This window comes from Gopherus evgoodei, chromosome 3 (assembly GCF_007399415.2).
Source record: "Gopherus evgoodei ecotype Sinaloan lineage chromosome 3, rGopEvg1_v1.p, whole genome shotgun sequence".
In the NCBI taxonomy this organism is placed as follows: Eukaryota; Metazoa; Chordata; order Testudines; family Testudinidae; genus Gopherus; species Gopherus evgoodei.
In genome coordinates, this window is record NC_044324.1 from 162,441,531 (window position 1) to 162,468,453 (window position 26,923).

A 26,923-nucleotide genomic window follows, 5' to 3' on the forward strand; every position below is an offset into this window, starting at 1 on the left:
CCCTCCCACACTCCTCCCTGCATCCTTGCCCCTTTGTACACCTCACACCCCTCCTCCTCCCCAACCCCTTGCCCTGAGTCTCTTCCTGCATACCTCTCCCCCTCCCGCACCCCAATCCCCCACCCCAGCCCTACATTCAATTGCCCCACCCAGGTGTGGCCCTCAGGCTTCCCAACTCCAAACTGATCGGTAGTAGTCTGGAGTTGCCAGCTTCCACACAACGATCGCCACTCGCTTCTCCACTGCTAGGACAGCTCTCATTTCAGGGTCCTTGTGCCAGAGGGCAGGAGCAAGTGCCACACACAGTTCCAGGAAGGTAGCTTTGCACATCTGAAAGTTCTGTAGGCATAGCTCATCATCCCAAACCTGCATAACAATGCCATCCCGCCATTCAGTGCTTGTTTCCTATGCCCAGAACTGATGATCCACTGTGTGCAGCTGCTCTGTGAATGCCAAAAGCAACCCTGAATTGTTTCTTCCCTGGCACACAGCAAAGCAGACACTACAGAGTCATTATCTGATTCTCAGCTCATAAAATACTGCAGGATCAGCTGCATTGTGTTCATAATGCTCATGATACTGGAGAGCAATGCACTATCCATATTTTGAGACAGAGATGGTGGACACAGTTTACAAGGGCTGTTGAAAAGCAGCACGAAAAACATATTCGGAAACCCATGAATGGGACAGTGAGCCCATCCCCAGGAGGCACAGCAGGCCCTTCTCAGAACACACCAGCAGATGGTGGCAAGTTGCACAGTGGGATAGGTACCCATGGTGCACTGCTCTCTCAATGTAAGAGCACTACATGTGGACACCCTCTACCATCACAAGAAGCACTGTGTGGATGTGCAAAAGTGGTTTAATTACAGCAGTGGATGATCATTGACGTAACTTAAGTTGACTTAACTTTGTAGTATAGACATGGCCTTAGTGGGTAGTGAAGTACTGTATGTCATACAGCTTTAGAGAAGAATTTTCAAAGTTTTGCAGACACTTTATTTGGAAATACTTTTATTTGATGCCACAGGGCTATCCGATTTAACAGTCACATCACTCAGTGCTGTTCAGTGCCAACAGGAATCATAAAGTGCTTCTACAAACACATTAAATACCAAGATGGTTTTGTTATGGGTTTTTTTTGGTGGGGGCAGGGGGACGGTAAAGTGAGTATTTGAAGGCTACTGAAACACTTTAACAAGAAACTGGTTCACATGTAGGATTTATAAACTTGAAGTGTTTTCCTGTTATTTACAACTTCAGTGTAACTGCAACTACTACTTTTTAAATTTAAAAAAAGGCAGATAAAAAGTTGTCATAACAGCAGGTAGTCATGGTTTCACAAACCACTAGAATTTTAGTTAACCAGACTCCTGTATCAAATTGTAGCTTGATATAAAAGACGTGATTTAAATGCACTATATTTAGCAGAAGCCCAGGCATCACACACAATCATAGATAAGGGATAAGTATGTCTGCCAGCTCTCAGCCACTGAACAGGGAATCATGGCATTTTCAGCTATTTCTTAGTTGTAAGCTAATTGCTGTATAGCCTTGATTTTCAAAATAGATGTTCAGAGTCTGTGCTCTTAGATGCCAACTCTTGAGAGCAAGTGGCAAGTCTGCTGACCTCCTCTGCCCACTTGCAGTCAGTCATAGCTGCTCAAATGCAACGCACACTGAACTCTCTCTCTGTTGGACTCGATGTGTCACTGCCATTAAGTTTCTAGTCTCAAGCAGCTTGGATACCTACAAGTTGTTCCTGCGTGTCTACTGTTTACTGACATAACTGTACACACAAAGGTCCCAATCCTGCTTCCATTGAAGTCCAAAGGAATTTTGCCATTGACTTCAGTATAAGCACGATGTAGCCCAAAAGTCTAATTTAAAGTGTTTTATCCCCTCCCCAAGTTTAACAAACAAACAAAAAACTTGTCGCTGGTGCTAGACCTGCACGACATAAGATACAGCAATCTTCCTACTCACATATCCCACCCCCAATATACCAGTTCTCAGCTGGTTCAAACATAGTGAAATTTTGGCTGCACAATATAGCTAACTCAAAGCAGCCCCGAAGGGGAGAATATACTAATTTTTGCATAAATCAGGGGTCCCCAATGTGGTGCCCATGGGCACCATGATGCCTGCCGGGGCATCTAAGTGTGCCCGCATACTGGCCGGCGGACGAGCATTCGCCAAAATGCCGCTGACAAGCAGCAGCATCCAGACGTGTCGCTGCCAAAGTGCCGCCGATTTTTGCTTGTCAGCGGTATTTCGGCGACGACGCCTGTTGACGCTGCATTTTGGCGGATGCTCGTCCGCCGCCACGGTCCTCCGTGGCTCGTTGTCTGGCACCTGCCAGACAAAAAAGGTTGAGGACCACTGGCATAAATGGTGAACATGCATGAGTGCATTTTCAGAACACAGATGCTATTATGCTCTCCTAATTAGAAACAGGAAGCAGTGGCATCACAAAAAAGAAAACAAAAGAAGAATATAAAGGGGAATCCAAGCAAGATGAGGTTCTAACAGGATTGGTAAAGATCTATTTGTGGATGAGGTTAATTCCTCTCAATCAAGTATACATCTCATAAATAGTAGAGTGTGTTACATGTTTTCAGCCTCCTGGAGAAGACTTGTACCTACTGTATAGTATGTTACTTTAAAACTAGATGAGGGTCACCATGTGGTTAGGATTCAAAATTTCAATCCAGTAGCCATCAGGATCCTGAATAAATGCAAGTCCTTTCATTTTACCTACAATAAAAAGATACATATTTTCAGATATAGTTAAAAACAACATTAATAGTTTTTAAAGATTAAGATTCATATTTTACACTGACAAAAACAACACAGATTTACGGTTTCAATATTTTTTATTGCCTTTGCGTGGCAAACAGAGTAGACAGTTCAAATAATGTGTTCAAGATCACAGTTCATCACCAACCTCAAGGATCCAATTCAGGGTATGGCTACATTTGGAATTTCAAAGCGCTGCCCCGGCAGCGCTGCGAAGTGTGAGTGTAGTCAGAGCGGCAGCGCTGGGAGAGAGCTCTCCCAGCGCTGCATGTAAACCACATCCCTTACGGGTGTAGCGTGCAGCGCTGGGAGCCGCGCTCCCAACGCTGCTGCCCCGATTACACTGACGCTTTACAGCGCTGTATCTTGCGGCGCTCAGGGGGGTGTTTTTTCACACCCCAGTTGCAGCGCTGTAAAGTGTGAGTGTAGCCAAGGCCTTAGACTTAAAAGGCAGTTAGGGAAGCAGTTTGTATGATTAACTTGTGCTTTAAAACTACAGGGCAGATAGTATTTCTGCAAGTTTGCACATCATCACATCATACCTGACATAACTGAAGTGACACTATAACCATATCATGTTCTAGTTCAGCCTAGCTACAAAAGTTGGAACCACTGTTATAAAATTGCCATTTTAAAATTGCTTCTTGCTGCACTGCTATGTCATCAAATGCCTTTTCCAACCACCTACACAAACAATCAATGTGAAGTCCAAACACCAGCTCTTCCTGGTGGGTGTTGTATTTTTGTACTTTTGTTTGTTAAAGCCAAAACTCAGCTCACACCTTTTTCCCCAGGAGTGGCTCATCCTAGGGTTCCTCCCTGAGGACTATTCAGCTCACATCTAGATTCTCCCTTCCCCACCTTTCTTTCTGCCCAGGTGATGGTACTGAGTCACCTATCTCAAAAAGTCAACAGCATTCACTTAACCCTTTACTAGCAGCATCAACACCTTGTAACAAGGTGGAAAGTTTCAGGTAAATACTGCCAGCACGTTACGTACTTCATGATTTTCTTTAATTTAAGTTTATCAGCAAAGACATTTAATTGTCATTTGCTTTGACAGAGAAATTGATGAACTAGGAAAAAGGTTATACAAGGTCTCCTTTCAAACTCTTGTTCTCATACTATCCAACAGGGTATTTAAAAAGTTGATTCCCAGCCTCTGCACTAGGGTCACACATAACAATGCTAGTTCCAGCCAAAGAAACATAGGGCTTCAGTTACATCACTATGTGTGATTTCAAAAGATCTCTAGCGAAGGTAGAGGGCCTATTTCTTCCTATGGTGAACAGAAAGTGGGGGTATCAGAGAGAATTGTGTGCTCTGTGATGTTACACTCCAACTGAAGTAGCAATCAGTGCTCTAAAAGGAGAGCCATTTTCATTCCCTGTTGAAAGGATGGTATCATGACAAAGTTTTTCATGAAAGGTACTTACTGACAAGAGCAATTAATGGAAAAAGAGTTATAAAGGGAAAGTGAGGTCTGTCTTGGAGCTGTGAGATCCCTTCATATAGGAAAGGATTTGATAATACAGATTTTTCTTCATTTCCTGCCCGATTCTTTTTTTTTTAAAAGCAGATTATGCAATGAGATTCTCTCTCAATACAGACCTCAGAGGAATATTTTAACACTCTCCACTGCATGAAATATAAAAGATTATACAATTAAAAGAAAAAAAATTGTCCTCAATATTCCTATTCTATACCACTATAACTAGAAGACTGATTAGATTAGTAACGGATAAAAACAAGTGTTCAGAGCATAACAGTAGTAAAAAGAGGAATATAGTTAAACCAGTTTGGTTCATTCTGCAATATTCTGGTTACATTAATAAGCAGGGGTAGACACCACCATGTTGCAAGACAGACACTTAAAAAATTACCCAGACTCACATTTGGGAGGGGTGGTGGTGGGATTATGTCATTCAGTCATTCAACCCATAAAATAGCACATATAATTTTCCACACTGAAAAAAATATAATAACCTAGCTAGCTAATAAATAATAAATTTAACTCCTAATTAATGAAAAAATGTGTATTATACAGTATGAGATTATTATATGAGAAATGAAAATGAGCTTGCTTTGAGATTTTACAAGGCTCTTATATAATTTAAACACATTGGTACCCTGAGTAATGATAACACTTCTTGCAAATCACATAAATAGGGAACTCATGGTCTCCTTCCCTCACCGTATTGCAAAAGCAAGGGGATATTGCTGCCATAGGGTTACAGAAACCCCTATGGGCAAAACATATGTAAAGGAGGGGATCAATTTATACAGAGGGCTGAAGGGGGAGTCAGGGGACTCTCATAGTGCATTATCACTTAATACACACATAAAACAAATACATACATTACAGAGATAAGAACCTGTGGTGACAGGCTTTACTTTATGAGAAGCTCCAGAGAAAAAACGACCCAGAGGGAGTAATGGCAGGGGGAATCCTAGGGAGGCCAAAGGGGCTGGTTGAGGGAGTGGACAGAACAAGGGTAGAGGCAGAGTCGCTGCAGGGTTGACCCAGTCTTCTGCATCTCCCCTGTGGGTGGGAATGCTGATCAATATCACTAGAGGAGCGAACAATAGAATGGAATGCCCAGAAGAATGAATGACTTGAGGACAATTTCCTGAAGGAATTCTTACCCTTGCAGAGCTTTTCTAGCTTGGACATTCAGGCCTGGTCTACACTGCCACTCACAGCGCTGAAACTTTCTTCGTTCGGGGGTGTGAAAAAACACCGCCCCTCCTCGAGCAATGCAAGTTTCAGCGCTGTAAAGTGGCAATGTAGACAGTGCTACAGCATTGGGACCCACGCTGCCAGTGCTGGTAGCTATTCCTCTCGAGGAGGTGGCTTTATTCCAGCGCTGGGCAGCTGTGCAGACATACCCTTACATTTCCACATAGGGTGGTTTGGCCCACAGCAATAAAAATCTGCATATCTTCCATGTGTTTTTGGACCAATAGGGGGTGGGGTGCGGAAACAGGTACAATTCAAGTGACTTTTTAAATTGCCTATGAAACTGAGTTAACAAGAAAATACATTTCTCAAGTGAAAAACTATAAATGGACTTCTTTGAAAAGAAGTTGTAAGTTTTCTTACAGGAAAAGCCAAAAACTGTATGGAAAGGAAGAGTAGATTCACTGAGGCAAGTAATTTAAATTAAATATCCAAACAAAGAATTGCTGTGCTTGTGATGACGACAATCGGGGCTTGCTCACCTGCAGCTTCCCCTCGGCCAATAGGCTGGGAACCTCCCAGCCAATGGCCTTGGGCGGGGGGAGGCAAAAAAGAATGTAGGGCACTCCTGAGCAGAGGGGTGGAGAGCTATCTCTGTAGGCACAAAGGGGCAGGCCCCCAGGATTGTGTGGGTCTCTGTGGGGTGGTGATAAGTGATGGATAGAGCCAGCTGCAGCCCTGGTCTGCTCTGTGGGGGTGTCGCTATAGCCCCCCTGCCCCAAATCGCCTCTGTACTCTGTATTTAATGCCAGCCCTGGGGTGCCCATCACTGCTCCTTCCCCGACCCAGGCTCCATTTGTCTGTCTCCACAACCACGTGTACGTGTACGTGTGTGTGCACGCGTGCGTCAGTCTGTCCCTCTCCCTTCCGTTCCTTTCTGTGGAGGCGGGGCCAGGCAGCTCTGGGAGCCAGGTCAGCGCTGGACGATGCAGACAGTGTGAGCTGCCCTATTTCTGCTGAGAATCTTCCAGAGTCATTACAATCCACTTCCCCTACAAGGCTACTCTTCGGGGGAGATCAGACCCAACTCCAGGTACCTTCCCTGGCTTAAGCCCTCTGAGCCCAGCTCTAAAGGCAACACAGAAGTAAGTGTGGCAATCTCTCAACCCCCCTACAACAGCTTTACAACTCCCTTTTGGGTTGGAACCCTCACGGTTACACCACCATGAAATTTCAGATGTAAACACTTGAAACCATGAAATTGACTATTTTTAAAATCCTATGACCGTGAAATTAACCAAAATGGACCATGAATTTGGTAGGGCACTAATCAGGGCCGGCTCCAGCTTTTCTGCCACCCCAAGAGGCAAAAAAACAAACAAAAAAAAGACGAGTGGTGGCACTTCGGCAGCAGCTCAAAGAGGAATAGAGGGAACGAGGGACCTGCTGCAGAATTCCTGAAGACCCAGACGTGCTGCCCCGATACTGGATGGAGTGTCGCCCCTTTGAATTGGCTGCCCCAAGCACCAGCTTCCTATGCTGGTGCCTGGAGCCGGCCCAGACCCTAATTATCTAGAATTGAAACAGCAGAAAGTAACCAGAATGATACAAGGACTAAAGTTTTGTATTTAAAAAAAGGAAAAGAGATAGCACATCTGTATCCTTTGGAAGAAAAGATAATTAAGAGTGGACTGTTAGGGTTGCAGCATATGACAAGTTGTGGAACCTTCCCAGTTTTGATTAATAGAGTATTTCGGTAGGCTTCTAGAATGTTAAAATGAGACAACACAGATGTTACATGCGAGTCTGGCCCATAGGACAAACTTTCCCAATCGTAACATTGCTGCCACACAAAATTTTATATGGAATAGAGGAGATAACACATGGTCAATTGAAGTAGCAACAAAAGTGCACAAACTCTAGCCATGGATAGCTGACCAGATTTCCAGAAGTCACTTTGGAGCAGACCAAATATAAGTTTTCCCTAGTGTATAAAAAAAAAGAAACTTTGATTGGCTCTAGCAAAACCCAAGGCTGATGAATGAATTCAGGAAGTGACAGCAGCGATTAAAAAGCCATATCACCTAGCCTCCTCCCCTAACAATATATGAAAGAAAGACGAATTCACAGTATACGGGGGGGGGGGGGGGGAGAAGAATCAAGAATCAAATCATATTGATAAGATGTCTTGGTGAAGACTTACCATCATCTGGTCTCTTCACAAATTTCACTCCCAGCTCTTCAAACCTCTTACAAGCTGCAGCTACATCAGGGACTGCAATTCCAATGTGACCTGTGCCATAGAGTAAGCACAGGCAGAGTACATAGTGCATAAATGAGCAAAAATTACAACAAATGGATTGTTGTTACAGCACTAAAATATGACAGGTACTTTACCCTATGCAAAGAGCTTCCAAGTTAGTTCACCTAAAATGTATCTAAATGTGTTAAAATAACTTACTCAAGGCAAGTCCTGTTTTAATTGGGGGGGGGGGGGGTGGAGAATAATGTATTAAGGGTACTATAATTTTTGGCTCACTTCTCCTCCCCATGAGCTAGCTGTTTCACAGGATCTCAAAAGTTAAAATGTTTTGCAGAATACTCTAGTGACACAGTGATGATATACACAATAGAATCTGAGTCAAAGAAAAATGAAATTGAAAGGCAAAAGAGAAAGTGTTCATAAAAACAGTAAGTCCAAGTATCAGGAAGTTTTCTGTATTTACAAAACAGGGTAAGAATTTAAACACTAATATTGTGTTTATAAAGGCAAGAATACTAAATTACTTGTTCCCAAGTTCAGGGATCAGTTCAGAAACTCAAAATATCAAATCAAGTAGTATAGTCCAGGGGTCAGCAACCTATGGTATGCATGCCAAAGACAGCATGCGAGCCGATTTTTAATGGCAAGCTGCTGCCTCCTGGGATCCCAACAGGCAGCAGCGTGCCATTAAAAACCCTGCCCAGCCCAGCCCGCTCTTCCACACACCCCCCCCCATGGGGGCAGAAGCTTGGTCCTGCTGGCTCCCTTGCCTCTTCCCACAGTGTGCTGGGTTCCTGCCCCTCCTCCTCCCTCCTCTCCATCCCTCCCTCCCTGCCAGTCCGTGGATCAGCTGATGGCCCTTGCGAGGGAGGGGGTGGGGGAGGAGTGGAGTCAGCATGCTCACTGCTCCCAGCGGAGGCAGAGAAGTGGAGGCAGAGCCTTGGGGAAAGGGAGTGGTGGAATTAGGGCATATCCCCTCCAGCCCCCTGCTGTGAGCACCCCATGACCCCAGCCCTCTGCCCTGAGACCTGCAGCCTCGCACAACCTCCAGGCCCCTGCCCTGAGCACTGTACTCCCCCCACACCCAGCCTTCTGCTTGACTCCTTTACCCTCCCCTGCCCCCCCCCCACAATCCCAGCACTGACTCTGGCACACAAACACCCCCATCACATACCCAGGCCCCCCACATCCCATACCCTGACAACTGCACCCCCTACATGCCCCCAGCCCTCTGCCCTGACTCTTGCACCGCTGCACATACCCAGCCCCCCCCACCCCTCACACACACACCCACATCCTGACTCCAGAACCCCCACCCTCAGCACCAAATGGGAGCTCCTGTACCCCCACACACACATTCCCACCTGCACCCCTTGCACCAAATGGGAGCTGCCCAGGTAAGCACTCCACACCCAAACCTCCTGCCCCAACCCTGAGCCCCCTCCCTCATTCTAGCTCCTGGCCAGACCCTACACCCAACCCCCAGCCTGCTCCTTCACTCCTAGCCCTGTGCTCAGTGCACTCTCACCCTCAGCTCACTGCACAGAGAGAGGAAGAGAATGGGCCAGAACCAGGGAGAAGGTAGGTGCCCACTGTATGTGGGCAGGGCCGGGACCCCAGACCAACAGCGGGCTGAGTGGGTCTGGCAGCTGGGATTCCGCCTGGCAGGAGCCAGCAGATGGAACCCCTAAGTGGCAGGGGGCTGAGCCACTCAGCCCACTGCTGGTCTGGGGTCCCGGTCGCTGGCTCCGCACAGCCCGCTGCCGGTCTGGGGTTCTGGCTGCCGGCCCGTTGCCAGCCGGGGTCCCAGCCACAGGCCCCGCTCAGCCAGCTGCCAGCCTAGATGAACGGAACCCCAGACCAGCAGCGGGCTCAGCGAGCCAGCAGCGTAAGAGCAACATTTTAATTTAACTTTAAATGAAGTTTCTTAAACATTTTGAAAATCTTGTTTATTTTACAATACAACTATAGAGAGAGCCCTTCTAAAATAACATTAAAATGTATTACCGGCACATGAAACCTTAAATTAAAGTGAATAAATGAAGACTTGACACACCACTTTTGAAAGGCTGCCAACCCCTGGTCTAAAACATGTACTTGATAAATCATACCAGTGACCTTTCAGACATTCTGTGACTTGATATTCTGAATTCTTCTGCACATCAGGGCCAAATCCTGCTCTCACCCATGTATCTGAGCAAAACTCAATCTTATATTTTTAAAAACTGAATGTTCTACTAATTACACACTGAGTTCCAACTAAGTCTCAACACTGGGAGCAACCAGAGATAAAATATTATTTTTAATATCTTTTACTAAAATCTTAATGTTAAAATGTCTACCAGAAACAATTATATACTTACTTTAAGAGTCAATTTTATGTACAAACTACTACTGTGGCTCATTATTCTTAAGACAGTATATTTACCCACAAGTTCTTATTCCTAATTTTCAAGGGTCTGTATACCGGAAAAACAGAGATAAAATTCCAGATTTCAAAATCTCTTCAAGTCTCCAGAATGAGTAGTTTTTATTTAAACTAATCCATAATGCTAAGTCACTTCATCCACATACATTAGCAGCATTTTTATTGTATGGTTATCAAAACACATAGTAGTAGAACTGTTCCCTAACCTGTACACTTAACTTATTACTCTATTTTACACAAGAATATTTTCTCAATTTCAATGGTCTAAAGACTTATAAAAAAAATCAGAGACTGAAAAAAAAAATGACTGCAGTGCGTAACTTTCTCTAAAACATACCAAAACCTCGAGGATCTGAATTGCCATTGTGGTAAGACTGATTTTCATCATTTTCAGTGCCCCAATTACTATGAGAGAAAGGGAAAAACCTAATTAATATAAAATGAAGAGCAGCATGCTGTTTAAAAAAAAAAAATTTAGAAATATATGGAATTACCCACTGCAAAGGATACATTACAACCTAGATCCCTACAGTTCAGGGATAGTTGTCCTCCACTCATAGCATAATGCCTATCATAGAATATCAGGGTTGGACTGGAACTCAGGAGGCCATCTAGTCCAACCCTTTGCTCAAGACAGGACCAATCCTCAACTGTTTTTTTTTTTTGCCCCAGATCCCTAAATGGCCTCCTCAAAGATTAAACTCACAACCCTGGGTTTAGCAGGCCAGTGCTCAAACCACTGAGCTAACCTCCCCTATTCTACCAAAGTTACAGCACTCAGATACTACAGATATGGATGAATTCAAAATGCATCCATAGATGGAACTCTGTATGCAATTCCCCTGTGTTTTGAATATGTATGCAAAAGCATAACTTATATTTCCATGTTCTCATTGTGATTTTAAAATGTTCTCTTTTGCCTCATCTACAAGACAAAACTTCAGATAAATACTTCTTTAAAAATAAAATGTAACTATCTAGGCCAGAGGTGGGCAAACTATGGCCCGCGGGACCGTCCTGCCTGGCTCTGAGCTCCCGGCCGGATAGGCTAGCCACCGACCCCTCCCCTGCTGTTCCTCTTCCTCTGCAGCCACGCTGCCAAGCAGGCAGCACTCTGGACAGCAGGGCTGTGAGCTCATGCTGGGCAATGTGGTAGCGTGTCTGGCTCCAGCTGGTAGGCACGGCTCCAGACATGCTGCTCTGAGCAGCATGGTGTGGGGCAGGGGGTCCTGGGGGCAGTCAGGGGACAGGGAGCAGTTGGATAGGGCAGAGGTTCGGGGGAGGCAGCGGACGGGGAACAGGGGGAATTGGATGGGGGTGGGGCCCGGGAGGCGGTTAGGGATGGGGGTCCCAGGAGGGGGCGGTCAGGGGACAAGGAGCAGGGGGAGGGGTGTTGGATGGGTGGGGGCTTCTGAGGGGTGCAGTTGTGGGGCAGAAGTGGGAGGGGTTGGATAGGGGGCAAGAGCCAGGCTGTTTGGGGGGCACAGCCTTCCCTACCTGACCCTCCATACAGTTTCACACCCCGATGTGGCCCTCGAGCCAAAAAGTTTGCTCACCCCTGATCTAGACACTTGCTGTGGAGATGGGAGCCTTATATCAGAGGACCTACTTATATCATTCTCCCAGCAATCACTGTCATGCATTCCAATTTTACAACGCTTTGTTAGGACTTAGATGGTTTTCAGATATTGACATTTAAATTGTCATTCAATATTTAAGAACTTGCAGCACTGTAAAGTGGCAGTGTAGACAACTTTCCTGCTCAGGAGTATGAAAAAAAAAAAAAACCACACCCAAGTGCTGAAAGTTTCAGCACTGTACAGTGGCAGTGTAGGCTGTGCTCCCAGTGCTATTCTCCTTGTGGAGGTGGTTTTTTTATACAGCTATTCCAGTGCTGGTGTCACGACTACACAGCCATGTTACAGCGCTGCCGTGGCAATGGTTTAACATTGCTAGTGAAGACATACCCTATGATAATTTTTTTGGCATTTGTGCAATATATGGACTCACGTGTAGAAATTTACTACATTCATATCAAATAGTACTATATTAATTTAATTACAGTTGTGCCTGAAGACTCCAGTCAGAGTTAGGGCCCCATTATATTAAAGTCTGTCCAAACACACATTAAGAGACAGATCCTGTACCAAAGAGCTAAATTGTCATAATAGTCTTGTTCCTCTATTTCCATTTGTTCAATTGCCTATCAGGGGGTAGCAGTGTTGGTCTGAATCCACAAAAACAACAAGGAGTCCTGTGGCACCTTAAAGACTAACAGATTTATTTGGGCATAAGCTTTCGTGGGTAAAAAACCCACTTCTTCAGATGCCCACTTTCTTGCCCAAATAAACCAGTTAGTCTTTAAGGTGCCAGACTCCTCATTGTTTTAATAGTATAAGAGGTCATACAATTATTCAGCTCTTTCATTTGCAAATCTTGTGGCTCGATACACGTATGAGCTGTAGGATGTTTTATAAGTGTTTACCTTTCACTAATTTTCATTTTCTTTCTTCTCATTGAAACTGAATTCCTGATTGCTTCCTATTACTGCATTGCCCAACTTTCACTGTTATGAGACACACACACACACACACACATACCCCCACCAAGTACACTTAAATACATGAAATCCCTTTGCCCTGCGCTCTCTCTACCATTCAACCCTAAGCTACCTTCAGCCACTCTTCCAGGGTCATTACAATCCACTCCCACAATAAAATCCCATCCCTAGCACATGTCTGCAAATTGTTAGTAATGTCATAAGTTGGCAGTAACAGTTCTGGGACCTTGAAGGTATATTCCCTACGTCAGGAAGCAGGCAGACTGAGCCAAGCTTGCTTCCTCACTACTGCTGTGGCTGTAGCAGTGTCTAGACTCTCTGCTCCTCTCAAGGATTCAGGTTCAACTCTGGAAGACTTGGGATGGGGCTCTAACCTCATATGGATTAGGAGGAGGGAGTGTTGCAGGGGTCAGCACTCAGTTGTTCACTGGGTGTGGAGGGAACAGTACTACGAGAGAGTACAAATTTGTTTTATTAAGTTTGTGTACTGGTCTATTTGGGAGGTTCTCTACCTCTCTACATAAGTTACCATAGCACCTATCATTACCAGCTGTCAAAAAATTTAGGATACATTTTATTTCCATGTCAAAACACATGGTGGCACACTGACAAAATAGTTAGTCATTTTGTGTAACTATTGAGACTTCAAGCAAATTTCTCACATCACTGTAGTATTACATGAAAAAGTGACATTAAAAGAGCCATATGCACTCTTAAAACACCAAAGATAATTTTACTTCCCTCTTCTGTACCACTTTTAATCCATCTATCTCAAAGTACTCTATAAAGTGAAAGCTTAAATGACCTTTCTAAGGTCACACAGTGAGTTAACAGAAGCGATGAGGGTAGAATCCAGATCTGACTCCCAATGTGTCCTCAATCCAGTACACCACAATCATCTCATAGCTGCTCTCTAAAATTCCTTTCCTAGTACACTGGACCCCTTCATCTTCCTTTTCACTGCTCTCCTTTGATTAGCTTTTTTTCCGCAGGAAGCAGTTTCCCCCTCCTTTATGCTATGTTAGTTTAATGAATATTGAGAAAAAGCACAGTTCTACTTGTTCAGGTATCCAGCATCCAAGCCATACTTTTTATGATATAAGAGAAAGTATTTTTCCACATTGCATTAATTGTACACAACCCATGATCAGATAAAACACAAGTGCAATAATATAACCTAATGCAAAGCACACAGTTGTAACTAACGTCCATTAAATGTAAGCAGAAGTGAACTGTAAAAAGCTGGAGTTAACACTTACTGTGTTAGTTCAAGTGTAGCCTTTCTAGAGAAAGTCCAAGCTGTTCTCTCATTTGCATCTTTTGGGATATCATTTTTATCTTCATAAGCCAAAAAATAAAGTGAAAATTTCATAGTGGGAAAGTCACATTTTTGGAGCAATCTAAAGGCAACAATTTTATTAAAAAAAAAGTCATAATTGATGGCATTTTTAAAGATACAATTAGACTGCAACTAAAAACAAAAAACAAAACAAAAAAACAGCTCTCCCCACTTTAGAGAATTATGACTACATTCTTCCCTGCCCCTACCACCCCAATACCTCATAAGTGGTTCAGTCTTCAAATTTGTGTCATGGAAATATTCTTGAAAGATACATCTATGAACACATTTGGAAAATAATCAATTAAAAAAACCCAAAACTTGTGAACCTATGAAAACTAGTAACTGTAGGTACACTAGAATAAAAATCTCATGTCTTCACTACCTGACGGATTGGCGGGCAGCAATCGATCCAGTGGGTATCGATTTATCGCATCTAGTTTAGATGCGATAAATCAACTCCCAGAGCACTCTCCCGTCGACTCCTGTACTCCAGCTTGGCGAGAGGTGCAGGCAGAGTCGACGGGGGAGCTGCAGCAGTCGACTCACCGTGGTGAAGACACCATGGTAAGTCAACTGATTTAAGTACGTCAACTTCAGTGACGTTATTCACGTAGCTGAAGATGCCTAACTTAGATCGATTCCCCTGGGCCCTCGGTGTAGACCAGGGCTGAGACTGGTATTCAATGCCTTGTGCATGGGAGTTTCCATAAGGGTGTCTATGTCCATCTCCTTATTTATTTTTTTTTCACCAAAGACTTAACCGGTAGTAAACTAGTAAGAGGATTTATTTTTTAAAACAACAATACAATTAATTTGTTGAACTCATTACCACAAGATAAGCACTGAGACCAGTGCTTAGGAGAATTTAAAACAAAACAAAACACAACCCAACAATAACATAAATTTAGATGGATGAGAACATTCACAGTTACATTAGATAGGAGAGAAAACAACAGAATATAAAACCTTCATATTTAATTGCATAAGCCAGCTGCTGGGGAAAGCATGCCCATAAGGGAAGTTTTGTTTCTTTATTGGCAGTTACAGATATTTATGCACTGTCCTCTGAGGCATTTGGTATTAGCTACTATCAGATACGGAACACTGTACTAGATACAGACTACTAGTCTTATCTGGTATGGCATTTCCTGTGAAAATCCATTAGCTTCAAGAAAATAAATCAAGGTTTGTACTCAGAGAATCTGTACTCAATTCCATCTTCCTTCCAGCAATGAAGATGTTTTAATGTTTCACTTTTCATACAACACAAAAAACAGCACAGGAAATACCTGACTCAATATGCCTATTAACATCTGTTGACTTAATCTTTTCCAGCCAACTCTAAATCTCCGCCGAAGAGACCTAGGTCACTCAGACTAATATACATTCTGTTTCAAATCACTTTTCTCACTAAGTAACTGTCATAAACAGATAGTTATGGGTTAATGTCTTTTACCTGTAAAGGGTTAAGAAGCTCAGTGAACTTGACTGACACCTGACCAGAGGACCAATGGGGGAACAAGATACTTTCAAATCTTGGTGGAGGAAAGCCTTTGTTTGTGCTGTTTGTGTTGTTCGTTGTTCGCTCTTGGGGCTAAGAGGGACCAGATGTGCACCCAGATTTTCTCCAATCTTTCTGAATCAGTCTCTCATGTTTCAAAATAGTAAGTATCAGCTAGAAAAGGCAGATTAGTCTTATGTTTGTTTTCTCAACTTGTAAATGTGTATTTTGCTGGAAGGATTTTTACCTCTGTTTGCTGTAACTTTGAATCTCAGGCTGGGGGATGGGGGGGAGGGAAGTCCCTCTAGTCTATATGAATCTGAATACCCTGTAAGCATTTTACACACTGATTTCACAAAGATAATTTTAACTGTTTCTTTCTTTAGAACCTGATTGATTTTTTTCCTTGTTTAAGACCGAGGGGATTGGGTCTGAGCTCACCAGGGATTGGTGGGGGGAAAAGGAAGTTTAATTCCTCTCTGTTTTAAGATCCAAGGAGTTTGGATCAGTGTAGCCTCTCAGGGTAACCCAGGGAGGGGAAAGTCTGGGAGGGGGAAAGGAGGGGTGATGGTTTATTTCTCCTGGTTTTAAGACCCAAGGGGTTTGGGGGAACAGAAAGTGTGCCAAACACTATATTTAGGCTGGTGGCAGCGCTATCAGATCTAAGCTAGGAATTAAGCTTAGAAGGGTCCGTGCAGGTCTCCACTTTTGGACGCTAAAGTTCAAACTGGGGGAAAAATTCCGTGACAGTAACAAATACCATTTATATGAAATAGCTCAGAGATATTCATTCATTTCTCATTATACCCACTGCTTCTTGAACCTTTCACTTGTGTGAAAATATTTGGAAAATATTTTCCTTACTAACTTTATATGGTGCTCTTTCATATGTCAGAATGTTTCAAATCTGCAGAACTTTGTTTCAGAGCCCTTCTGCTGTGCTTGATGTTTGAAATGAATTTTAGCACAAACAAAATGCCACTGCAGGGCACTAGCCTCCCCACAGCATTCCCCAAACAAGTGGGCTGGAATGCCTACCAACCACCTTCTGGGGCAGACACCTAAGAGTCAAGAACACTAGGAAGCTAGGGAAGACAGGGCAGCCCTAGAAACCTTTTAATACTCATAAGAGTTCAGCTTCTTGTTTATACTGCAATTAAGTCAGAGTATCGTGCTGAAGACAGAATTTTATTACTATGAAAATTATTGCAATATCACAATTTCTGTATGATTATTTAACTGCAGGATCAGAGATGAGAAAGCGTGTAAGCTTTTATATAAGCGGACTTAGCAGAATTCAATTTTTATTTTTTAAAAATAATTTTGGTGGATAATATCAATGTTTGTTTTAAAAACGTTGCACCTATATTTATAGATTTAAATGTTCAGAGTTGTGGGAACTAATGGGGCAGAATCACAAAATGACAGGTCATAATAATTAATGATAGTTGATGCTGCAATTGAAAATGTAAGAGTACTGTAGAAATCCTCAATCATGAAGATTAAGTCAAGTGAGTCACCAAACTGGGCACTAGCTGATGATTCAGCCTGGTTCATGTTAATCAGTCTTAAATGCCAAGGTTTGCTTTTCAGAAGACTAGATCATTAAAATATACAAAACACATTTAAGACAAATCTTCTCATGCAATTTTTACTCACGTCATTCCAAGAATTCTTGTATAAAAATCCAGTGACTTCTTAGGATCTTTTATTCGCAACATTGTCTGCTGCAACAGAAAATCCTAAAGAAAAGTTATAGTAGTTATGCTACTCAGGAAAGCGCATTAAGATGCCAATACAAATACATGAAGTTGGGCTTTTATTGTGAAACAATAATTTAGAATGATATTGTCAAGGTCAGTAGGACAAAAAGTTATAAACATAAATACATACATGGTATGTCTATGTCTGTAAGTCTATTGCCCTGACCCTGCAAACACCTACAGGTCCTATATAATTATTAATAAAAAAGATATTAGTCTGTAAAATACATAGCACTGTAAATTTGCATAGTAAATTAATTGTTTTCCCTCACCAATAACAAATGGTTTGGTATTTTGTTTCTTAAATTAAAAACCAATAAAAGCTAACATACTTTATCCTTGTTTCCATCCTTTTACTCATAGTTACTCCATTTGAACCACTTTTGGGGGTCAAACTACACCTCTGGATGTATACCTTTTTAAACAGAATGTCAGAACACAAGGGACTATCAGATCATCTTTGACCACCTTTATATCACAGGTCATAAAATTTCACACTGATAATCCTATATTATGCTCTAAGACTTCAGTTCGACCAGAGCATTTAAATCCACAGGAGATTAAACTGTTGCATGCCCCAGACAGAGAACAGGAGAGGTTAAGGTGCCACCAATGCCTAAAGCCCCTGCAATGGCAACAAATTGATTAGTGAGATATGCCCAAATGATCCCATCAGATGAACCATGACCCATGCCACAGAAGAAGGCAAAAAACTAACCAACCAAATACCTGCCAATCTGACCTGAGAGAAAATTTCTTCCTGACCCCAAATCTGGTGATCTGTATATCCCTGAGCATGTGATCAAGACACACAAGCCAGGCGCCGAGAAAAAGAGGATTCTCTGGACCTCTTCAGTGCCCTGGTCCATTCTATCCCATCATATCTCCAACTGTGACCAATCTCTGATGCTTCAGGGAAAGGCGGCAATGTGGATCAAAATACATCTAGCCAACTGTTTACTGGGGGGAAAATCCTTCCTGATCTCTGCAGGTGACCAAAGCTCTGAAGCATGAGCTTAGATATCTGGATAGCCTATACATATATAGCAACACCCAGATCCAGCATTTTTCTGTCTCCCTTAGACTCCTTTCTTGACTCTTAATGCTCCTGAGTAGATTGCATTTTTTTTCCTCTCAATTTCTTCTAATTTGCCAATGTTTTGTGCCCCACAACTGCTAAGGCCACATCAGGCCACAGAGAAATTTAAGTTACTTCATGGCCATAAGAATTCACTTTTTGATGTAAAATGGAAACAGTCCTCGGGAGTCTAGCCCTAACAAACAATTCACAAGATAAAATTCCATATCAAGAATGGTTCAAATATTATTGCATAGTCCCCTCCAAAACGAGGCAATCACATAAAACTAGTCTATGGAGTTTCCCCCTGCCAATCCTTTTTCAGAATACTGTGAAATACAGTGCTAAACTGCAACAAAGATCAAAAATGGAGTTTGAGTCTTGACTTTTACTCAAGGTCCCCCCTTCCCCCGGCAGTATGATTCAAATGCAGCACCCTAACAATCCTTGAGTCTTCCTACAGTCTATCCTGTTAATTTGCTATCAGAACTTTTTTTTTGGCTGCAATTATAAACTTTACAATGGGAGGTTGGTCCTTTCTGCACTATGCTTGAGACAAGAAAAGTAACAGGACCCATGTTTAAAAACAGGAAAATAAATAAAGTTTTAAAAAAAGATTAAAATTGGATAGATTTCTCTGTGTGTCACATGGCTCCGATCCAACCCCGAGTAAAGTTTACACCAGCCTTATCAAATGTAATGAGTTACCAAGGATCCAAGAGTCCTTCTATCAGTGTGCGGGATATGCCGTCCAACTGTATGCAGACTTAGTTACTCAACTACAGAGAAATCCAGGGGAGAGGGGAAAACACCATTAGGGCTGCATAGTGCCGCCCAGGGGTGGGGGGGGGACAAGTAGGGAAATTTGCCCCGGGCCCCGCACGGGCCCTCACGAGAGTTTTTCGGGGTCCCTGGAGTGGGGTCCTTCACTCGCTCCGGGGGCCCCGGAAAACTCTCGCGGGGCCCGGGCCCCGGAGCTTCTTCCTCTCCCGGGCGGAAAGACCCCCCGCCACCGAATTACCCCCAAAGCGGGACCCGCTGCCGACATACAGCCGGGTCTTCGGCGGCGGGTCCCGGAACGGAAGGACCCCCCGCCGCCGAAGTGCCCCAAAAACCCAGCTGCGCTTCGGTGGCGGGTCCCACTTCGGCGATAATTCGGCGGCTGGGGGCCCCCGCCGCGGGTCTTCGGGGCACTTAACGGCGGGTCCCGGAGCGGAAGGACCCCCCGCCGCCGAAGTGCCCCAAAGACCCAGCTGCGCTTCGGTGGCGGGTCCCACTTCGGCGATAATTCGGCGGCTGGGGGCCCCCGCCGCGGGTCTTCGGGGCACTTAACGGCGGGTCCCGGAGCGGAAGGACCCCCGCCTTCGAATTACCGCGGAAGCGGGGTCCCCCGCCGCCGAAGACCCCAGGCCCCCGGAATCCTCTGGGCGGCCCTGGGGCTGCATGAGGAGATCCTCCTCCTTACCCCTTTACGCAAGGGCGCCACGGGAATTTTCAGTCCCCCCCAGCTCCCTAGAGCGTCTCAGAGGCCAGACTCCCCGTGTCGCTCACTGCAGGTTCCCCGCTCCTCTATCGCTTCACCTTCCTCGTCACCGCGTCCTTTCTGATCCCCCATCTCGCCTTGTTCACCAGCAGCTTCATCCCCCAGTCCCCGCTTACCTTGGTACTGGGATCCGGGCTGGAGCAGATGTTGACGGCTGCTTCATCGCTGAGGCCGCTGAGCTCCGGCTGTTCCGACATGTTGAAATTGGAACTGCTAAACAGGCACGCCGGGAGATTAAGAACCGTATCTACAGCGCTAATACAACTCCCGGGGCGTTTTCTCATCAGCAGCTGCCCCCAGAGTAAGAAACAGAGGAGCGTCCCAGCCACTCACTGCAACCATTGCAAATTAGGGCACGTCAGGATGATGTAATATTTCCATCAGTGTGGTCTCTGAATCTCTTACTACAATTCCCAGCATGCAATGCTTAATTTGCGATTAAACCACCTGAAGCAGTCCACTTAAACAAAACTGCAAACTGCAAGTCTCACCCTGGATACTATAAATGGTTGTCTCTCTAATAAGGAAGAAATCAATCTATATTTAATTCAGGGAGAAAGGCAGCAATTTTCATGTGGTTCTAGTGTTTCAGCAAGACCAATGCCATCAATGGGGCCACTGAATGCTGCTCAAGGGCCTTGCAATCTAAAAAGCAAGAAGCATCTAAAGCAACTCTGGGAGGAAAGAGAGCATATGGAGCATTATGCTATTTAGTGACCTACCACCAAATAAGAATTGGACAATATTACAAAAGTGACACGATACAAAATTCCAAGCAATACTGCAAGACCCTTTCCCAGAAAAGTGTTTTGTGTATTGTATATATCCCTGAAAGGCAACTCTCAGACTTCTTTTCACAAGTCTGTACCTGTATATAGTAGCTTGTTATGAAAATAAACATTTGATTTGGAAATGATAGATTCCAGCATGACGGAACATAGTATGGCCTAGAATTTGTCACTAGAGTTACCACAGTTGTTAGAAACAACAAACTTGTTTCTCATTAGTTAACTTGAGGAATCGTGATTTGTGAGCATATCAAGATGCAACATAAATTGTTGTGCTAATGTCATCATATTGAGACAAAATGTCATCACATATCTGAAAAGTATATTTCTTTAAATCTGAAAATGGTTAAAAATAGGACAAAGTGGGTTGAATTTTAGAACTCTCTGAATCATATTTAACCTATGGGAAACTCTAGTTTTGTCTTGCCCTAGATTGTGGATCTGAGTGAAGTTAAATATTAATGAAGTGAAAAGAAAGTGGAGAGGAACAACCACAACTTTTTTTCTCAAACTGACAGAGAACAAAAGGAAAGCCAAACATTGCACTAGCAGGTAGAACAAAGATAGAAACGTTGCTCACTTAAAAAACAAACAAAAAACGGATTATCATATATCTTCCTGCAAAATATTGTAACAGAATAATTAAAACTCACAGAGTGTAAATCTGTAATGTATGTATATTTTTATTATAGGATGTTCCAAGTCACAAGAGAGCTACCATCCAGTAGCTTTTACTCTCTGAGTGTTACAGAATATATGCAAAGAATGAAGAAAGATTGCAATCTTTATAAAACACGAAGTTTGAATATTACTTTAAAATGTCCTAATTTAGTCCTGCATATGAACATAGGTCCCAATCCTGCAAACACTTATGCATGAGTTTAACTTTACTACCATGAAAAATTCCTTTGACTTCTGTGGGACTACTCAGGGTAGTAAAGTTAAGCATGTGTGTAAGCATTTGTGGGGCTGCAGAATATAGTTCACCTGTTTTATCTTGTTATAAATAAGTGGGAGGAATGGCCCTGTTTCCTTGCCTTTCTTAATCATTGGCAATGCAAAGCATATTATTCAAAACAGATATGTGAATTTAAAAAAAATTAAGACCATAAGAGCTAAATTGAAAGACAAATTAATTTGTTATGATACAGGTTGCAAATACATATAAATGAAAGAGGAAAAACAAAATGAAACTGTATTAAAAAAAAATTGAAAACTAGGAAATGTCAAGTTGAGGCAAAATTTAAAAAATAATCAGATACAAAAATTGGAAAGGACTGTTAAGATATCCCAAGCAGTGCTGGGTTTACAATGGCACCACTGACCCCATGGAGCTGGGCCTGCTCTGCTTGCACTGTGCCTTGAGACCCCACCAGCCTGCTGGCTCCTCCCGCCTACTTGCTCTTCTCGGCCTGCCCGTGGGCTCCGCTCCACTCCACTCCCTGGCCTCACCCGCCGGCTTCTGTCTGTCTTCTGTCCGGACCCTAGTGCACCTCCAGCTCCAGGCAGTCTCTGCTTCCCACCACCCGTGGGGCCCCACCTGTCTCCTAGAGCTGAGCCACATGAGACTGATGCAGAAGCCTGACCAGTCCTGGCCAGTTGTGGGAGGGGACAGTGTGGGGGACTTGACAAGGCCCTTTCAGGCAAGTGGGTCCTGAGAGAGCCTGGGTGGGGCAGGCCCTGGCCTAGCTGATCATACCACGCCTGAGGGGCTGGAGTGATTCCCCACCCCAGGACACTGGCGGCTCAGCCTGGCAGACAAATTTGCCTCCCAGCAAGGCCAGTTAGTGGGGTCAGGAGGCAGGGTGTGGGGGAGTGGGTCTCCGGAGGGCCTTTTGGAGGGGTGCTGGTCTGTGAGGGGGTAGGGAAGATCTCTGTGTGTTGGGGCACTAGGGACTGGAGGTTCTGTGTGGGGTGCTGGACAGTTGTGTTGTGCAGGGTACTGTGCATTTGTGACAGGGTCTGGGAGGTGCTGGGCATAGTGGGTATGGGGGGGTGTTCCGGTGTTGGGGAAGGGGGCTGTGTGGCACAACATGGGCCCACCGCCAAGAGAAAGGGGCATGCTGGAAGCACAGGACTGGGCAGGCTATTATACGTCTGGCAACTGCCGGTTTGTAAATAATGCCCTCACACTGGGCTGGACAGAGCAGGGCCACCCCTGCCATGCAATGCCCCATTGCCCCTGGCTGGCCCCTCACTCTGGGGACTGAACCTCCTGCCCCATACTACATTGTTACCATGGGGGCCCACAAATATGTTTGGCGGCAGGCCCACAAAAGGTTAATCCGGCCCTGATCACCAGCATTCCACGCTATGTATTAGACGGTCACTGTATTTCCCCACTTTGCTTTAGATGCCCTGTTTCTCTGACAGGCTTTAGTGGGTGTTTAAGAATCTTATCTTGTTTTAGATGTTTAGTAGTGTGTGTCATCAGTACTTGCTGGAGAAACACAGTCCCCTGATCACAGGTTTTGGCAGGTAAATAACAGCAAAACTGATTTTCAGCTACTTTATTTTAAAATGTTTTAAATTGCAATTTTAAAATTTACACAACATATAGGTGTGCTAGAAAGAGGCCATTCTGTGCAGGTGTGCCAGAAAGAGGCACGAGCAGCACGAACTTTGTCTCTCCTAAGTATACTTGCATAGGGGACAGTCTTAACGTGGTTGCCACCACTTCAGAAACTGGGCATATCTATACTGTCACGCAGTGCAGGGTGTGAATAGCAGTGAGCACCAAAGTGCCATACTGTAACTCCCCATGTGGATAATGTGGGCATGAACTGAAAGATCCCTAGTTCATTATATGCTGCTGCTTGCACAGATTTGACTGCAAGTGTGAAGTTATGGTTAGTTTCCCTTTTTGTTTCATATAGCAATCAAGGAAAGAAAAGATTATAAAAATAGGAAAATGTGATTTTAAATCCACAAAAACTGACTGGGAACTCATGAGCAAGTATATGACTTGAAAGTACTTTTGACTAATATTTTAAAATTGATTTCAAGTTGACAATGGTCCTTTAATGTTGTTTAGGGACCACTGTTTGACTTCATACTTGGGACAAAATGTATGGCTATTGTTAGAATATTTTTGATTTATTTATTAAGCACTGTTACCTTTTATATTTGTACACCACCTTCTGATCTTTGGGTAGGAGGTAGTCCATAAAAATTCTTATTTTTTATTAAATTATTGTGATTGGGCCACACCACGTCCTAGAGGGTATGTGGAGAGGGTGGAGCCTACAAAATTAAAGGATAGTAAGAATGTGCTGCCCACTAAAAAACTGCAGGTGGAGGAAGCATATGATAAAAGCTTCCTGCTCTGATTCTGCTTCCTTCCAAAAGTTAGGGAAAGCATCTCTGCAAACCCCACTATACAAGAGCTGTTCAGTGGGGTCTAAAGAAGCATGCTGTGTATGATATTGCCTGGGGATATAGCTCACACCACATGCCCTGTTTCCTCTGTGGGAAGAAACACTAAATAAAGAGAGACTGAGGAGTATTGTAGGTCAAAATACAGGAAAGCGGGAATGCTGTTTTTGCAATGGCTGTGAAAGTTGCACCTGAGCATTTATCTGGGTTGGGCAGAATTTGGCCTATCAAATGTGTGCACTTCTAGTGGTTAATTAAAGAGGGATCATTCAAGCTGACAACCGAACAAATCAGAAAATTGTTTGGATAATGAAACCTGGCCCTGTGTATGTGTAACAGGGGATCTAAACAGGGCTGGCTCTAGGTTTTTTGCTGCCCCAAGCAAAACAAAAAACAAAAAAAACCTCAGAGTGCACAACTGCCAAAGCAGAAAACCAACAACCACCCGGAATGCCGCCCCAACCACTTGCTTGGTTTACTGGTGCCTAGAGCTGGCCCTGGATCTAACCCTGAGACAGTGGAGCACTTACAGGCCTAGCAGGAGCTTCTCTCATGGGCAGGGGCAGCTCCAGGAATTCTGCCGCCCCAAGCACGGCAGGCAGGCTGCCTTCCGCGGCTTGCCTGCGGGAGGTCTACCAAAACCTCCAGGACCAGCAGACCCTCCGCAGGCACACCTCCGAGGGCAGCCTGCCTGCCCTCGCGGTGCCAGCAGAGCACCCCCCGCGGCTTGCAGCCCCAAGCACGCGCTTGGTGTGCTGGGGCCTGGAGCAGCCTCCGCTCATGGGGACAGAGGGCTTCTGAGGCTACAGGGGCCACGAGGTCATGGTTAGGAGGACGGACAGTGACCTGTCTGGGGCTGAGTTGTGGGAAAGGGTTGGTGGCAGAAAGCGTTCAGAGACGGAGCAGGTACCTGGCCCTGGTGCGGGAATGTAGAGCGCTGTGGATCCCTGTGCGGGCTGGGATCAGAGACAGCAGAGCAGCCCTACGCGCCTGCAGCGCGGCTCACCCCCCGCCCCATGATGGGGACGGGGCGCGCGCCAACAATTCTCTCCATAACGGTCAGGTCAGCGATTGGGTCTCCCTTCCATGTATCCTTCCGCAGCGCTGTCTAGTCCCGGCGCTCGAGCCTGGGAGCAGCGCTGACACTAAGTATTTCGGCAGGCGGAGGGATCCAGAGGAACATATTTCCCTCTAGTCTTGGGAGGGAAACCGTCGACGCTTGGCTGAGGAGGGAGGTGAGTGCCCCGGTTTTCTCGAGAGGTCCGGCGAGCTGCTCGGCACAGGGCCGAGCTAGGTCAGTGAAGGGAGCGGCCTGCGGTGGGGGAGAGGCCGTCACTCACCTGCTCCTCCAAAAGGAGGAGAAATAGGCCGCACACCCCCTGAAAGCAGAGAGAGAAAGTTAAGAGCCAGACGTACCTTCCCTCCCGAAACGGGCCGCCCTCCGTGCGCAGCCCCGGAGGGAGGGTGAGACTGACATCGGGAGGCAGCAAGAGAGGCTGGCCTGGGGGAAAGGAGGCGCCGTTGTCCGTACGCATTATACCCAAACACAGACCCGGTCTGGGCGCGGTGGAAAAGGCTGAGGTGCCCGCCCGCCCGCTTCTAATTTTCGGGCACGACAGCTCAGCGAACCTCTCCCTGGGGAAGGAGGAGCGCGCTTCCGCTCCCCACAAGTGAGTCTCTCCCCAAAGGTGGGAAAACCTAAAGCGAGCCCATCTGAGCTGCAGGGCTGAGGGAAAAGGGAGAAGCCGACACCCCCCCCCCAACTGGCAAGATGGAGCCTCCAAGGGTTGGGAAGGAGAGAAACCAACGCACTCATCTCCGTAGCGACAGAGGGGCCGCCGCTCCCTCTAGCTCTAGGGCAGGGAGAGACGGGATGAAATCCTGTCTCCGCTGAAGTCTTCGGGGTTTTGCCACCGACGTCAGTTGGCCAAGATTTCACCAACTTCCCCAGCCCTTTGGGGAGAGAGGCCACTAACGCGCTGAATCTAGAGGGGGAGAGAGAGACTTTTACCGAACCAGCCGGGGAGCGTGAGCCCCAGAATAGCAATGAGAGCCTTATTGCCAGCCACCCCTGCAGGTGGAAGAAAAGAGAGATTGATACCTTCCTGGCCCTGAAATGGGGAAGAGGAAGATGAAGAGGCTGACTCCAACCTCAGAAAGGTAGAAGGCAAATGTGGCTTTTTTTGACATCTTAGCGCCTCTGGGATTTGGAGTCTGCTACTGGCTGGTTTGGCCATGGAGGTATACCAGGACTGGTCTAATTGATATTCAGGCTGCAACATCCCCAAGTAACTGCCTGGCAGCCCAGAATATCAAGAGAGCTGATATCTTCCCCCTTCCTCTGGCACATCCCTATGCCAGATGCTGCAAGATTATGCATGTTCTGGGTGGGGAGAATTCATGGGTGGGAAGACCTGGCATTATTGCAGGGGTGGTCAAACTTTTTAGCCCAAGAGCCACATCTGGGTGGGGAAATTGTATGCAGGGCCATGAATGTAGTGCTTGGGTAGGGGGTTGGAGTGTGGGATGGAGTGTGGGCTCTGGGAGGGGATGTGGTGTGCAGGAGGGGGCTCAGGGCAGGGGGTTGGAGTGCAGGATGGGGCTCAGGGCAGGGGGTTGGGGTGTGGGCTACGGCCCGGTGCCACTTATCTGGAGTGGCTCTGGGGTGGGAGCCACGCGCAGCAGGGCTAAGATAGGCTCCTTGCCTGCCCTGACTCCACGCCGCTCCCGGAAGCAGCTGGCATCGTGTCCCTGTAGCCCTTGGGGAAAGGGGGGCAGAGGGCTCCGTGTGCTGCCTTCGCCT

General features: G+C 45.4%; 2 protein-coding genes across 2 annotated transcripts in view; one reads left to right on the top strand and one right to left on the bottom strand.

Moving 5' to 3' along the window:
- Positions 1–997: 997 nt before the first annotated feature.
- On the bottom strand, positions 998–20,333 carry GLO1 (glyoxalase I). The gene is made up of 6 exons (XM_030557274.1): positions 20,074–20,333; positions 17,233–17,315; positions 13,990–14,130; positions 10,508–10,575; positions 7,683–7,772; positions 998–2,757 (listed from the first exon to the last, which is right to left on the bottom strand). The coding sequence occupies exons 1-6, from the start codon at positions 20,239–20,241 to the stop codon at positions 2,669–2,671; spliced, it is 639 nt and encodes a 212-aa protein (XP_030413134.1). The 5' UTR covers positions 20,242–20,333; the 3' UTR covers positions 998–2,668.
- Positions 20,334–25,273: 4,940 nt separating this feature from the next.
- DNAH8 (dynein axonemal heavy chain 8) overlaps positions 25,274–26,923 on the top strand; it is a 567,023-nt gene continuing 565,373 nt past the window's right edge. Inside the window, 1 exon segment of the mRNA XM_030557275.1 lies at positions 25,274–25,355. The gene's annotated coding sequence lies outside the window, so the exon portion shown is untranslated.